Here is a 16636-nt window from a genome sequence, read left to right on the forward strand (position 1 = left end):
AACGCATTTTTGGAAATGGCTAGATCGATTTCTTTGAGTCACAATGATTGTTTTCGTGTAGAAATAAATATTCTAAGTCATTGAAGATGGACTGATCTCCTCAAAATGAATCATATTGCCAATTTAATGGATATTCTCGATCTGAATAAATCATCCGAATCAGAACACCCGTTATACCCACCATTTCGAGTCACAAAAAAGACTTCCAGTCACAGTGTCCTTCAGTTTGGTCTCATTCAGTCATATTTTATGACGCCAAACTAGAATCCACATGGGTACAATGTGCTCAAGTACACTCGATACGTCCCTCTTGGTTTGAGTTTGGACATCATCGAGAGATCTAAATAAATCCCAGATCAACGAAAATCTATTGCGATACATCATATTTAATCTGCATACGGCTAGATTTCTTACGCCTGAAGCTCATTCCTTTTACCGTCCTAGCTTATTAAGCTGCTTGGGAAAACTCCTACCTATTAATCGACATTCACTGTGATATCTAAAAGCACATATCCATATCCTTTAATTCATCTGCCATCTTTCTCGGTTGCACGTATCCGGGACCATCACTACAGAGATCTTATCATCGAATCCACGAGTTTAGTTATGTCAAAAAGATCACGGAGCTCACGGATATCACCACCTGCGCGGAATTCAAGGGGCTCACGGGGCTCACATGTACCAACAACTTCCTCACGTGCACCACGTCCATCAGAGTTATCGCCGACGCCAGCACCACTGCAGGATCTATGGGAGTAGAACACAGATTTGAGTGCGGAAACGAATGACATGAAGGCTATGGAATTTACGACTGCACATAACGTGCCTTGGGAATATATGCAAAGATGGGAACTTCCAGCCAATTTGACACCCGAGAGCGCATGCGATCAATACCAGATCTGAGTAGATAAGGTAAGGCTAGCTGCCGGTATGAAGCGTGAGCTTGCAATTCATTTCCCCAAGGGCGTGCCACCGCTAAGGGCTTACTTCCATCCTGTCTTTTTTAGGAGAGAGCCAGGACCCCCTCGAATGGGTGATATGATTAGTATGAGCCCGGAGTTCGATGCTGAGCCAATACCATCAGTTACTGAAACCACATATAACAATATTTATTTAGGTCGTGATCCTCTTCAACAAGCTATGGTCCCACGACCACTACCCGCCATTGCAACACCCGCGACTCTACGAAGTCAACTAGAATCAGCATTCCAGTCATTACCCAAGCACGCGGCCGTTCGTTCCTTGAAGGACTACATCGCTCCTCCTATTCCTCCAAATATCTTCGATCAAGTTTGCCATCGAGGTTTCCCTGATCTGACAATCGAGGAATTGCAACGTGACTTGGTTCCCTTTGATGGGCATTATGATTGGAGGTTTCGTTGGCCAGATATATTTAGCGAATTATTTGTGCTACAGAATACGCTCTGGGCGAGAGACTTCATTAAATCTCAAGAGAATTGCCAAGTTTGTTGGATCACTCGTACTGTTGAAATGCAAAAGAACCTACCTCCTGGAGCCATGCTTTATCCCAAGATCAAATACTATAGAGAAAATCCATATGAGGTACCTGAAAACTGCAGGGCATTGGTGATTGCTGAAGGTCGAAAGCGAGGAGAAATCCCAGACAGCGGGTATTATCAGCCTACCAACAAAGCTAGTGGAAGTGGATATTCGAATTATCCTACCTATGATGATGGTAGTACAAGCGGCTATGGAGCTGACCATTATGGACAATCAATTTATCAACCCAGTGGCAGTGGAAATGTTTCTTATACAAGAGATCAACCTGCCGTCAATGATACAAGTGGTACGAATAACTATCAACCTAGTGGATTTAATCAATATCCATATCCATCCGGTGGAAGCGGATATAATAAATTTGCAGCTGGTGGTCAACAATATGACCACGGAAACGAGAAGGCTGATGGATCCTATAGTGATGTTAACACAAGCGAGCCTAACATAATTACTGCCGAGCCACAACATCAAGAGAGAATACCCGCTCCTCGTGATAGTACCGCTTCTGGTAGCCGCTCCTCGAGAAAAGGAAAGGGGCGTAGCTATCGCTAGCGTAATTGGATACACCCAGGGCCCTTGAAAAGAGGAAGATATAGAGATATTGGAAGTCAGGGTTGCTGGTCACCTCGACGAAGAAAAATTAGATAACAAAGATTTTGTTGCGCGGGTCGCACGATACAGTAGATGTCAAGCGTGCTGGTCACCGTGATGAGAATAAGTAGAATACATGAGTTCTATTGTGCCTGTCACACAACTAAGAACATATATGGATAAAGAAAGTTGCTTTTACAATGATCCCTGACTATTGAAAATGTTCATTCTTCTGTTTGTGACCACTGATGAAAAAATTGAATAATGCTTAGGTATTTGTTGTGATATACTTAACCGAAAAAGGCGAGAAAAAAAGAAAATCAAATTTCATATGACATGGTGGATCCAACTTCATTGATTCTCAATTCATTTACATACTTATTAAATATCTTCTTTAAGAAAGTTGTGACGAGATACTCAATGGTAAACCCATAGGGAAAAGTATACTCTGAGGCTTTGAGAAGGGGAGAGGAAGAAGGAGAGAATTTCGGACACCACAGGTAAACGGTGACTCTAGCTATGTGATATACTTGGGGGATTTCTTTATGGAATTCAGAAGCAGAATTCTTTCAAAAACAAAGAAAGCGATCCGAAAAAAATGTATTTTCTGTTTTTTTCTTATTGTCTTACCCCGCTCGGCTAACCTCAATTCTTTGTGTTGCACCAGTGACATCCTTCATCTCTTAGCCCCAAGTAAACACATCTGTTCTTTGGTTACAATAATTGAAAGTATATTTAAGTTGTGCATGTAAATACAAAGGCTTTCTAAGATGTCGGATGTTTTGTACATTGGCAATGATGAATATACTGAACGACAACCTAAGAGTGAAAGTTCTCAGCCCCAAAATGAATTGGCTGGAGACTCTCAGCGAGATTGCCCATCAACCAAAGAGGACGATACTGAAAGTGGGTTTATATTCCGGGACGGAAAATCTCTAGCAGTACCGATATCAGAAAGGGGGATTACAAATTTAGCCGAGACTCCCGGTTCCACAGAAAGTATGGAGGTTACTTTTGACTGTGAATACGATCTCGAGGCATATCTGGAAGATTTTTCTCGTCTCATGAGGAAGGGTAGATTTGATGCTGCCATAGATCTTTTCAAATCTTGTCCATCGGACTTGAGAGATCACCCGGAATTTGTTCTAGACTTCGTGGATGCTTTACTGAAGCAGGGTGCCTACAAGACTTTGATGGATTTTGCTGCGGGTAAGGAGTCAATTTTGCTGAAGCAGTTGAGTGACTGTGGACAGATTCCTATTCAGTATCTGCGTTCCGTGTTTGAGTTGGGAAGACAGCGTGCTTTTCGTTACTTGCCCGACGGTGACATGAAAGACGCGGGGGCTGATGAAGCTCAATTGGATTTACTGACGAATTTCGAGAGCCTTGATTCGATTCAGGTCAGTCGATTTTGCCGAGTGTTGAGATTTTGTCTGATCAGTTCCTAGGTACAATTGCTTTGTAATATTGTTCAGCTTGATTCTGAATTAATGAAATACACAAAGCTACCAGAGATTATCCCTCGAAACCCCGAAAGTATCATAGATAGCTCGTCAAACTGGCACAGTTTGTACAAGCATCTTCTCTCGACTAACAGAATATGGGATATGCGAGACCTTTTTCAGGCTCTTTGTTCCAGATATGGAGTCGGAGATGCCATTAAATTATTATTTAAGAATCGAAAACAGGACCGCTCCAAGAAAGCTCCTAAGTCAGATGAATCGGAATTCAGCGGGTGGTTTCATTTTGTGTTTGACTGGACTCAACGTTCCCATGGTGACGAGTCTACAGATTTAGCCCTCCTTGACGTTTTGGTAACTATCTTTCTGCAATTATTATCGCATAGCAGTCAAATTGATTCGTCAATCACGAAAATCATCAATCAAGCCATGGCTCATGCCAACCAGTTTACAATCTCGCTTAGTCTAAGCAATCCAGAGAATGTTCAAACGAGCCCCTATCTAAAATGGGCTTTGGCCAACCAAAGACTGGCGAGAGAACTACCTTCCAATCCGCGTCAGATTCCAGATTAAAGATACATAAAACAATCTCAAGGGGTTATCATATTCATTTCTAATCTGCCGATCTACGTTCCATTAGACTCTCATGATTTGAGCCCCGTGCACTGGAAAAGGCAATCGCGAAGCACGCCGGAGAATTTGCTTAAGCTAGGGCTAGAGGTCTCTCGCAAAAATGGCAATTATTCTCTTATAGTAAAATATTTGCAAGAGATATTTTTTACATCTGAGTCACCTTCAGAGGTGCTAGACGAATTGTCGCACATACAAGAAGACTTGCAGGGAGACAACATTGGTTACTTACAGACTTGTCTGACGAAATACCTTTTCGCGAGTGATAAGCCTGCTATGGAAGACCTCAGTAATGAAATAAATAAGTTCGATGAGAAGATTCAGGAACTAGACTTCAATCCTCGGAAGATTGACCCGTTAACAAGATGGTCTCAACGAGGTATTCAAGCTGCATTGCACGAGCGCCTACGTAGGGATAAATTATCGACAAATTCATACTTTGAAGAGCAAGAAAGTGCATATCGAGAGCTGCTGTACGATTTCAAAAGCTTATTAGCAGAATTAGGAAAAGAACACGGTGCTTAAAAACTGAATTTCACTGATGAAGCGCTGTCGAAGGACTTCAAAAAACGTTGCAAGGGGACTATCTACCGAGATCAGAATTTCATTGTCTGCGACTCGTCAGGGTACTTTACAAGAATCTTTGAGGAGCCAAGTCATGAGGAAGTATTGATTGAGATATAACCTTTAATTTTCAAAAGCAGTGTGTACAATGAACTATCGCCCTTTCTCGCTTTCTTGTTAATTACTTGAGCCTATATTGCAAACCAAGACCTCTGGAATTACAAAATAGCTTGAGATATCATTTTTTGATGGCAATTTAATCAATTTACACACAAGTTTCAATACAATATTTCATTTTTGTTTCTTATCATCTAAATTGAAGTGGTAAACTATACAATGGCTCCTCACTAGAACATTGCAACATCCCGTATTTTCAAATTTTCAATATAATTAATTACATGCGACGCTTGAATACATCATAAACCTGGATTTTCTTCAGTGGAAATAAACGAGGCGATTACAAGATCTTGCCCCCTGATAATTCCCTTTGATCCTTTTCAATATTATCAAACCATCGAATGGCACCAAAAAAGATCGCTCCACGAACGAGTCTTCAAGTCTAGATAGTGACTAGAGACGGTTTTAGGTGATTGATAAATCAAAGCACGAAATATTATGAAAATGGGCCCACCATTATACTCAGTTTCTCAAGTCAATTAAGTAACAGGTAGACTTTTTCTTTAGCGAAGAAGCAGGCTCAATTATGAGAGGTGGTGGAATTGATGTTTTCGTGAAGTGGTAATTATAATAGCACTATGGATGGAACTGATAACCTATGCTGCCTATGCTATAGCCTTAACGTCATCATATTCCGAATATTTTTTGACATTGAAAGGTCTCCCAGAGTTCAATGCGTACATCTCGTTCACTCTCATCCTGAACGCGGCAATAACAGCCAAGGGCATAATAGACCCATCACTTACGCCATCAAGCTTTTGTTGTTCCCTGTTGGAACTGTAATAGAAATTTTCTTTCATACACATATCCAATCTCTGCCTGCCATGTCCAAAACTTGCTGTACGCATTACAATACTCGGGTCATGCCTGTTGTTCCAGTTCCATTTGGGGCTCAACAGCTTTTCAGTCCGTGAGTGAGGAAGACCCTCGGTGTCGAACACACGAATGAAAGGTTCGATTTCGGCATGCTTGCGCGAATCTTCCAATCCTTGAATTATCAAATCAAAATCGGGCATCCAGAGGTGACCGTCGCGTATTACGAAAGTACCATTGAGCTTGGTTGCGCTTTCAATTGTAGTGATATTATCAAAGATAGGGTGAACCGAAGGGTATTGTTTTCGGCCGCTAGCCCACCATTTCGTGAGCTCATCGGTTCCATTGAAATGTAATTCGCGCCAGACACCATTATCTATATCGACATCGATGGCAAAATTTGCAGTGTTAGTTGTGCTACCAGAGAAACGATGGAAGTATTGATAAGGCTCTTTGCTGCCAAATTTTGGTGCAAGCACGGGAGCGAGGTAGAAGGTTTGATTATTGACAGATTCATTGAGACTGTAGAGAGTGTATGTTGACGCTGCAAAATGAGTGCCTATCTCGACTCGGGTGTCAAATCCATGGCAAGAGTCCTTCATCTGATTATACCATTGTATGTCTGGACCACCGACAATTCTAAATGCAGCAAATATCAGTCGAAATCCAATAATAACTAATACGAAAAGGGCTAATATACGTACCCTATAATTGGGATGGCATAAAGTCCCACGAGAAAGCACGTTAGTAAGAACCCTCCTATTACCGCTCGTGAAAATCTAAATTTGTATCCAGTCTGCCACGGATTGCCGTTGAGTATCTCCAGGTAGAATTTCGACCCCCCTTTTAAGCAGTTGATACAATAGAATGCTCCGAAAGGGAGGTAGAATATTCCAACCACAAGCAAACAAAGTCCTTCTGCAATAGAAAGACCGCCTTTAAAACGAGGATATAAGTATGGTTGTGTATGCCACTTGATGTGAAAGCTGATATAGGTACAAATACCCCCAAATAGAGCTACAATGAGCACGGACTTGAAAAGGATAGTGCGAAAGTTTAACCTCTTGCTTTTGAATCTACCCCAAATAGTATTCATATTTGCCGGGTTGGGTAAAGGATCATTAGCGCATCTTCCACATTCATACTTGCATGGCCCTGGGTGACATGGCTTTCGGCAAGATGATTTGTTTCCATGAGCACATTTTGATTTACTACCGCAAATACCATCAAAGCACGCGTTTGGGATGGTAGGGTGGTCATTTAATGGGCTACCTTTTCCACACCAGCATTCTTCCTTGGGACTCGAGCGCTCAATATTTTCACATTTGGGACATTTCCAAGCAAGGGCCCTTCCAACGAGGTTTGCCTTGGCCCATAATGCCGTACATCGATGGTGAGTAACAGCATGGTAAGACTTGCAATTCCACAAGTAACGATCCTTTGCAAATCGTACGGGTTCTAAACAAACTTCGCACGCTAGACTAGAACAGACATTAGTATGAACATGTAGGGGTTGTTAAAATACAAGTAGTTGTCAAAATACTAACCGCTCATTTCGGATATCCTCGATTATACGTTTCTCTTCTGAGAGAACACCGGATTGATCAACTGCATCTCGTTGTTGCGTTTCGCTAGACAGGCGTGCAGTAGTACCGGTTTCAATGTCTTGTAGAGGTGTTGCGTACCTATCATCAAATGGATCTCCATTACTGTCATCGAAGGGATTTTTAGTATTTGTAGCACTAGGTGACCACGACGAGCCGTTCATCCAAGAGGTTGAATTTGAAGCCATCTTGAGTAAGTGTTGAAAAAGAAACAAAATAAGTGAAGTGAGAAAAGGTACAGTGAAGAGAGGGGGAGAAGTTTATATATATAGATATATACCAAGAGATAGCGATGCGTGTCTTCTAGAACTAGCAAAAACTGCCTCCCTAGTGTTGAAGCTACTTGAACCATATCCTGATTTACTGGACTGTTATATATCCACAATTTGTCATTATAATATTCAAGATAGACAGGCTAGAAATATCCAGTATAGCATGTGCTGAGGATAATGGATCTTGACGTCAAATATTCTAGAAGTAGCAAGTAGCATAAGATAAAAAAAATGACACCAGAGCAAAACCACATGCTTTTCATTGCCAAGAACATCATTGGTAGTCCTAAAGATGCTAAAGTTGACAAATTTCCAGGATTTAAGCTAACTATGGGGAAATCTTCAGTACAAAACTTTTGTCATTGTCTTAGATAGTCTAGTACACTAGGCGCAACAGTCACCACCCAGTTTCATGAATTATATATGACGTACATTACGTAACATCCAATTTGATGTCTATATCTTCTGTTAGGTGGTCATTAGGAACCAGAAATGAAAAGTTGCTGTTCCTAGGTTTCAAAAGATACGCGGAAGGGGCACCCAATATATCTCGAGATGTTCGAACTTTCAGGTTTGTAATCTGCATGTGATACCTGGTAATTGTAATGAAATCAAGAAGCAGTTACAAATGACGTGAATACTTATCAAGTGTTCTACAATCCAATTCAGTAAAGAGTAGTTGATTTTAAGTTTGGTACTAGCATTATCTGATGTGCGGACTAAGCTTCAATTGGTCTGGATTGCCAAGGAAACTGTTATTCGTGACTTGCAGTAGTCTACAATTTAAATTCGTACCAACTCACAATCGATCATAGTGCTAACTTGCTGATCTTTGAGGTTAAGTGAAGTAAATCTTGATGATTAAGTATTCAGAAAAGACTTTGTAAAAGCAACGTGTATATTATCTATCTATATTCTCGGTCTTACGGCCAGTGTATCATATCTCCTTTCCATTCTTGCAATCTAATTAATTCCTACCATAGCGACTCACGCAATTATGTCCAATATCTGTATCTTTTTGCTGTTTGTATGATTTTCGAGATCTTTAACGATAAGAGGTGTTTTTCTAGTGCAGTACCAAATGAAATATGAAAAGTGTGCTCCATCAAACCACGGAAATAGGGACAAGTGTTTCTTAAAATACACGAAGAGTCCCTACCATAATCTTATGTTTGCTGCTGGTCCTTTGTTGGACCCAAACAAACGCCTGAAGGGCATGTTCTATTCTCAAAAGGTTTCCACACAACTTCCGGGCTTCCTTCATTCAAAGGCCTGGTGATACCTACCTTACAGTTATTGCATGCTTGAATCAGATTCCAAAATGGACGAGCACATACACAATATTTAGACCACTGTCTGATACACCATAGGCAAGTAAGTGGCCGTATAGGAGATGGAGGAGGAATATTTGTTTGTCTACCGCTACCGCCGCTTGTTTCTGATGACATTGCTATTATTATTGTTCTGTATATACTTGAAGTTGATATCTTTTTTGTAGGAGTCTGTAAAAGGAAATGAAGGTGCCCACTACTATGATGAAAAGCTTAGTTCTCTGAAAAAACAGATTGCAAGCAAGAGTAGGAAGAAACTGGGGGAGCTACCTCGAATATCCGAATGAAAAATATTTGAACGACGATCGAGCCGTGGTAATGAGGCACTCTTGAAATTAGTCCAGGAAGAGGACTTTTGATGACGGAAATTTGTTCCGACGGAGACTTTATGTGAGGCGTTGAGTCTTAAAGGCAAGTCTTTGGGAAGTTATATATGATTTCGTCGTCTTGTATGATGTTTTGCAGTGCTTAATCGTATTTAATGGTAGCAAGGTATATCTAAAAGGGTCCATCGATTGTATTTAAACACACATTACCCCTGCAAATCTCCTTCTTGTGTCCTCGAAAATGACTCCTAAAGGCACTCAGACAGCGACAATTTGACTCAAAAAAGCCGAAAATGACTGGGAAAAGTCGTCGGATTGACTCGAAAGTCTCTCTTTGACTGGAGATGCTTTTCTCGATTGAAAAGACTCATTTCAGTAGGAAATAATGGTCCTTGTGACTGTGACGCTCATCTTGGGACAGTGTAGACAATAGTATTTCCCGTATTTCGTATACGGGCTAGTTTAGTGGTGCGTATCGATTTTTTTCGAAATATATATATGTACGTGATATTGAATTCAATACCACTGAAGATATTCAATATTATTTAAACTTTCGATATTATTAGCAATATACTGAAGTACTGGAATTCAATATAAAATATGCATTCCTATCTATATTAGATAATAAAATTCCATTCCTTATTCCAAATCGAGTTAAGATCCCTTATTTATAGCCTAATTTAGCATAGAATGGATAGTTTATATTGAATCCCAGTATTTCAGTATATTGCTAATATTCTTTAAATATATAAATATATACGAAAGTGGTATAACCTCCTTTCTAAACATACTAGCTGCAATATCAATATGTTAATACACGCCACAGTTTTACTGTAGTATACTATTGCCTACACTGTCTTGGGATACGGATTTATCAAAAATGCGAAGCCTTTCATGATACTTACACTTCATCTATTAGATCTATGAGCTGCCATATATTCTTCTCCTGCTGTATCAGTCACTTGGCCAGAATCCTCAAGCTTGAGTCGAGGTCTGAATATCTTTGAAAGATCCACCACCAAATTTCTATCGTAAGTTGACATGGAATACCAGCTGATCAAAAGTGTTATTGACAAACCTTTGAATAGTAGTCAAGTGCAATTTGCAAAGAATCGCCGCGGGTAAATTGGCGCGGACAATGGGGTCTTGTAGGTTGTCCGAGGAAAACAGTAGTGGCAGATGGTGCTGGATTTTATGAAATCTGTAATATTCGAATGACTGCTATCCCATGCCTCTGGCCGTGTCTTATTTGTTCGAGCCCCAGTGATTTTTTTAATCTAATGAGGGTAACATCATACCATATTTAATCACTTAAAAAGCTTAAGCAGGTATGCAAGAATCAGGTCATGGTTATGAGAGAAGAAGCACACCTTCATCATTAAGTACTCTCACCAATTTGCTTAGCATACCATATATTTGCCCGAACAATTTGCGTGAACACCTCCATTCATTCATGTTCATTTCTTCCCTGATAGCACCAGTCAATGAAATACGCCCGTTGTTCTGGGAGACAAGTCTGTATTTAACATGCATAGCTTGTGTGTACAGAGAATCTGCTTTCTGAGAATATCCATGACCATCGCAAGACCATCGCAAGATCTACGCATTCGATGCGACCCTTAGTGTTCTCTTACCGAAATATTTTTTCGCAGATTCTGTAAATGGCAAACTGCATGTCCAAGTCATCTTATCCAAAGCACAAGGCTAATGATCTTGTGCCGATTTACCACCTTACCTCTGGACCATATTGTGGAATTACAGCGATGGTGGTTTGCTCGTCAAATCTTCTGTATCTTTTGAAAAGTATCAAGCAATGAAGTTGAATCATCCAAGTTTGTGAGTCCCAAGAAAGGAAGCTCTGGGTTCATACCTAGGTAGTGATGAGAAAAGCCTCACCCCAACCTTGAGTTGCCTCAAATTTGACTATGAGCTAAGTAAGGTTGAGCGAATGGCGACGAAGGTTGCTGGTCCATTTTCCGAGTTGGTCACTATGACTTACCGTCAGAAGTCAGGTAAACTTCCTGAGCTCGTGGCTTAACTGAAATCAAGGTCTAATAGCATTAGACCAGACGCTAATGCATATGTAATTGCTTTCCTTGGAATGTTGGGATGCGCTTTACGAACTGTCATTATGATGTCCCGGTATCTTAAAACAATGGCACCATGTGGAAAGAATAGTCGCGATGCCTAGCTGCTGCATAGTATCGATGTTCACTTCAGCAAAACAAAACCTTCCGTATCTCGTTCTTCGCGAAATATCGGTTTTGATCCAATGACTTCATCGATTGATAAATTAATATTCCACAAGGAACATATTGACATTCAATCCGCCTGAATTGCTTTTGCCTCTTTGGATCTGTATGCCAAATGTCAGCCTTAGCTTTACTTCAGATACTGAGTCTTTATTGTGGGTTTATAATCAGCAGATCTACTTTGAATGTTGGGTCTGGAAATGTACTTGTCAAGGTAATGATCTATTGTAAAGAAGGCCGGACAGCTCTCTCCGCATGGATTGAACCTGTACGTCTGTACATAGCTTTATGCTGGAGATAAATTCACACATAGTAAGGTTTGGTTATGGTAATAAATTATCTCATAAATCATTCCATAATAAATGTGAATATAAAATGGTTTCAAAGTTGTGCGCTGGCATTCGATGCCCTTGAGCTCAATGCCCCTGATCGCAAAGATCCAGGTACTAAGATGCCCACAATTGCACTAGTCATCCTTTTTATCGTTGGCTGAAATTGATGTAAAACAATTGATGATCTTGCTCAGCTCTTGAAGAAAATATAATCGGGGACAGTTGCGCTGCTCATTGATATTGGGTCAATTAATTGGTGGGGGTGGCACAGTAAATTGGGGGCCGCCAATGCCTAATCGTGGGGAAGAGTCACCACACCGGAGTGACTCCTAAATTCTCTATTTGTGACTCAAATCAATATGTATTTGACATGTATTTAGTTGATGCTCATCTTCTATGATCCGACTACTTCGCAATCAGTTTTCTTCTCGCAAAGAAAGCTATACATCAAATATGGCTTCATGGAAATTGGTTCTCGCGCCAGCCGATGAGGGCAAAATCAAATATACCTCATTCGCCAATGCAAGAAAGTATTTCGCTCTCGATGCTTCTGGATCTACAGTTGGCCTTCGATTCATCTCGGAACATAATTTTGCAGATGGAATTCACGAAGTATCTATAAAAAAAGATGAAGATAGAGTCACGAGATGGGGTTCCAACTGCAGAGACCCAACGAGTTGGGAGCAATGTTTTTGGGCTCCCGATCAGGACGGAACGCAGCCACAACATATGTTGAGGAACCAAAAGTCGATCCAAGCGATTCGCGATTCTGATATTTGGTTCTTACTTACAGATGGAGAGGTCCTCAATTCTGAGGTGCACACACTGGCGGGGTTGGGACAAGAACTGGGAGTGTTTGATTGCGCGACGGTGTTTTTGATCACATCACATACAAGGGATGCACTAATTCATGCCAATATTTCCGTTGGTATCACATCTTATGCCAATTGTGCGAATGCATTATGCCTATTCAAGGATTATGAAAGCAATCGAGTTTATGTAATAGCTAGCAAAGGCGCTTTTGCAGAATTAGATCAAGCATAAGATCATAATACGTGGAAGAAACTAACCAGTTTTCGTAGCGAAGCAGCGCTGATCCAAAGAATCGCCAAGCTAAAAATTCATGTCCCAACTGCGGAAACAAGAATTGCAACACCAACTCAGCTCAATTTAGGCGAACAATGGAACGCGGCTCACAATAACTCCCAGCCTACATTGGTAGACATTGACATGCTTCTTCGAGCAGGAGTTATGTCAGATGAAGATCGTGATCTACTCTTTGCAGATGAAGCACTCGATGCTCTGCTTCTGGCCTGCAAGTCTCGCGGAAAGCTGAATGAACTTCGATCATTCCTTCTCACCCAAAAAGTCGAACAATTGACAATCAAACTCGAAGACGTATCTGGTGCCACGGGCTTTATTCATCTCCTTGCTGATCAAGAAATGCCTAGCGAGACTAGAACTCTCCTGCAATCCAAGCTAAGAGACGCCCACGAGGCAAACCGTAAAGCTTATACCGCAGCTCAAAATAATGTACAAATAAAGGCCATCCAAGATCGTAATCGAAGAGTCGATGCAGCATTACGTGCTCTATCTGGTTCAGAAAAATCTGAATTTACAGCAGAAATTCTCTCGAGAAGATCCAACCGAGCACGACGAGCTGAAAATATTTCCGTAGACTCTGCAGTGGATATTTCAGTGCTAGATCTTGGAGCCCCAGGCTTTAGAGGTGAATGCCAGGTTTGCTGTGGGGACAATGAAGTTCTATCAATTGCTCTCAAAGTACTGAGCGCAGATGCTATGGCAGCTAATACCGATAACTTTGCTCTTGACTTCCCATTGGCAGCCGGGAGATTTGAGGCGAATATGAATATACTGTCCAGTCAGTGTGTTTGTTTCCAATGTGCTTTATTCGGAAGACCTGATCACTCTATCTACGGAGAAGAGATCTCCGCTGTCATTCCCACTCTAGAGTACACTGGGAGTAACAAATTGTACATCCACCAACAGCTGTACAAAGCACTCAATGCGGGGCTGAAAACTGGCGTTCCAGCTATGGGACAGTTGTTTGCGACAATTTTGGATCGCACTCTGAGGGTCAAGGAGTGGGCTGGTGCCGGCTTTGAGAATGAGCAAGGAAGCATAGATGCAGAAATTCTGCAGAGGAGAAATGCAATAACTTGGCTTCTGAACAATATAATTTCACATCTCCGAGTAAGGGAAACATCCAATGAACTAGGCCAATGGACTAGCTACCCTCTCGCTCTTGCCTGGGCGGCACAAGATTTCCAAAAAGAAGGGTTGACGTCTTGGTGTATTAATTATCCTGTCGCAGGTTTCATGCAACTCTTACGTTTCGGAAAAACACTGAATGTGTTTTCCGATGAAACCATCACGGATATGAAGAATATCAAATCCCTGCATTCATTCGTCTCAACCTTCCTTGCACGGCTCTATAAAAACATGGGTAAATCCCGCAACTGGACGAAACCTCTGTTGGAAATTCTTTACGTGGAATTTAATGACGATCTAATTCCAAAAGATTTGGGAGGCAATGCATCGATATTAAGATCAGTACCAACATTCTGGAACACACTGATGGAATTCATGCCTGCGGAAGATTTTCTCAAAGGTTGGACAGAGGAAGAATCAAGAAAGATGATGTCTCGAATACAATTCTCGCTTTCTGGCTAGTGTTTTACCAATTTGCGCACACATCTGCAAAGACATATTTCGCACAATTGCGCTCCAAGGAACCGTTAGCTGTTGTTTTGCTGGATACAAAAGCTGAAGTTCCTGAAAATACTGTCATCGAGATACTACTGAGTATATTCATTGAATCCAAGCCAGGGTTTAAGAATAAAGATGCGTATACTAGCCACGAAAATGTTGTAGTGCCATTGGAGAATCCATTTGGTGCGTCGGTACTCCACTGTGGAGCTCCAGATTGCGGTATTTCGTTTCTACCAGAGGAAGTCTCGTTGAAGCAAATTGCAGACGGGGAGATAGAATGGACGCCACGACTATTGGATCAAGTGAGAAAGAAGAGGCGAGATCACCTTATCGATATCTTCGGTATTCTCGGAAAATCTGAGATTGAAAAAGAAATAAGCGAAACAGGACTACCAGGTGTAACAAAAGTCCCATCAAGACCAAATGAAGTTCACACTTGTATGCATATAGGAATCGCCAAAACATGGGCTACACTGACGCGTAAAGAGAGAAGAAATTTGGCAGGTGCCATTCAATCTTCGTGGATTGGTGATTGTGATGAAGAGGATGAAAAGGTGATCGAGGAGTTCGTAATCAAAGCAAGAAAATGCATTTGTGGGGTTGGGAGGGGCAATTTTTATTCGGCAACACTGGAAAGAGATATCAGGGCTGTGTTGCCCAGCTTTCTGGAGGTTTTGAAGGTGGGCTTGGCGATGGAGAAGAAAGAGGGGACATGCGAGGATGTGAGTTTGTATGAGTTTGATTTTGGGGAGAATAGGGTCGCAGTGAAAATTAGGTGGGAGGTGGAATCTTTGAGGAGGAAAGGGCTCGTATAATGGCGCGAACAAAGGCCAGTGAATGACTTGAAAAGTCGGCAGAAGATGAGTAGCTCTGCCCTAGAGAAAGAGGTACTATTAATTTGAAGATCCATATCGTTAGCTGATAAAGCTTTCGATACATACAAATTGTATAAAACTGATATTTCAAGATCTGTCCATTTAGTTTGGCGTATATATGCAAGGTCAGGAGGTGTAGAATCCAAAAGCAATAGAGTCCTTTTATTATGCGCAAAAGGACTAGGAGGCCCCGAGACTGCAATATGTGCGAACTGTAAACGCAATTTTGTGGTGACGAGTACATACCTAGGTGGCTAAGAATGGGCGAGGTTCGACAAACTCAAAATCCATTCCGATTTTCATCCAACTTCGGAAACCTGTGTAAGAGTCTACAGGAGCGGGCCTCTAGCAGGCTTCTAGATTGTATATCAGAGAAATAAATCATAGTCTAGTATTTGATGAGCCATGAATGTAATCATGGAAAGAGAGAATATATTGCATTTTCACTGGAAAGTCGATCAAACGTTCGAAAAGATTTGCTAACGAAGTGAATAGATTAAAATAACGGGGTAGCATGAACTGTATGCAGGAGCTTGGAATACAGTACATAAGTATAAACTTAAGTTTATGCAGCAGTGACCATTCATGGTTTCATATGTTACATAGTAGTAGAAAAATAGTTCCATACACGGTACTAAAAAGTCATGATTCTGGAAAAGTGGCGACGATAGAAAACAAATATATGTGTCGCTTGAATTAAGAACACGAAGGTGTCTAGTCTGTCCAACCAAGTCCCCAAGAAAAGTTGATTCGGAAGGTAGTTTCCCTTATTCGGCGTTCTTTGATAGTGGGATACAATCGTTGTCTATAACAAGAACAGATATACCCCAAGTGAAGGGTGTATTAAGGGTCCATCTCGTGGGGAACATGGTTTTGATGGTGGCGCAGTAGAAGGAGGCCAGCCCTGGAGATATGAAAAATTCGTGACGTTGAACTCCTGTAATAGATTTCTAGATATCATCCTAGAGTGTAACATCATCGAAGATGGTTAGGCGACGGTAGAGTTCCAAGGTAATGGCACCTTTTGTATCCGTGAAGGTCTTGGTTCACCATGTTGCAGTGAGCTTGAATGAACTGGGGCTCCTTTTTCTGTCTTCATGATCTGTGGAGATGAAGGGAACGAGTCTTGTAGCAGTATGAGAAATTCACAAACAGTTG

At 41.2% G+C, this 16636-nt stretch overlaps 4 protein-coding genes across 4 annotated transcripts; 3 read left to right on the forward strand and 1 right to left on the reverse strand.

The window, feature by feature from the left end:
• Nucleotides 1-930: 930 nt before the first annotated feature.
• EAE97_008276 (uncharacterized protein) lies at nt 931-2070 on the forward strand (the record flags this gene model as incomplete). Its single annotated transcript, XM_038878790.1, has 1 exon — nt 931-2070. The coding sequence occupies one exon, from the start codon at nt 931-933 to the stop codon at nt 2068-2070; it is 1140 nt and encodes a 379-aa protein (XP_038730470.1).
• Nucleotides 2071-2879: 809 nt separating this feature from the next.
• On the forward strand, nt 2880-4883 carry EAE97_008277 (uncharacterized protein; the record flags this gene model as incomplete). The annotated part of the gene is made up of 4 exons (XM_038878791.1): nt 2880-3509; nt 3558-4125; nt 4165-4716; nt 4747-4883. The coding sequence occupies 4 exons, from the start codon at nt 2880-2882 to the stop codon at nt 4881-4883; spliced, it is 1887 nt and encodes a 628-aa protein (XP_038730471.1).
• A 662-nt stretch (nt 4884-5545) lies between these two features.
• EAE97_008278 (uncharacterized protein) lies at nt 5546-7545 on the reverse strand (the record flags this gene model as incomplete). Its single annotated transcript, XM_038878792.1, has 3 exons — nt 5546-6392; nt 6458-7234; nt 7301-7545. The coding sequence occupies 3 exons, from the start codon at nt 7543-7545 to the stop codon at nt 5546-5548; spliced, it is 1869 nt and encodes a 622-aa protein (XP_038730472.1).
• A 4778-nt stretch (nt 7546-12323) lies between these two features.
• Nucleotides 12324-15418, forward strand: EAE97_008279 (uncharacterized protein; the record flags this gene model as incomplete). The annotated part of the gene is made up of 3 exons (XM_038878793.1): nt 12324-12724; nt 12953-14502; nt 14565-15418. The coding sequence occupies 3 exons, from the start codon at nt 12324-12326 to the stop codon at nt 15416-15418; spliced, it is 2805 nt and encodes a 934-aa protein (XP_038730473.1).
• Between the last annotated feature and the right edge of the window lie 1218 nt (nt 15419-16636).

This window comes from Botrytis byssoidea (assembly GCF_014898295.1).
Source record: "Botrytis byssoidea strain MUCL 94 chromosome Unknown BBYS_017, whole genome shotgun sequence".
Classification (NCBI taxonomy): domain Eukaryota; kingdom Fungi; phylum Ascomycota; class Leotiomycetes; order Helotiales; family Sclerotiniaceae; genus Botrytis; species Botrytis byssoidea.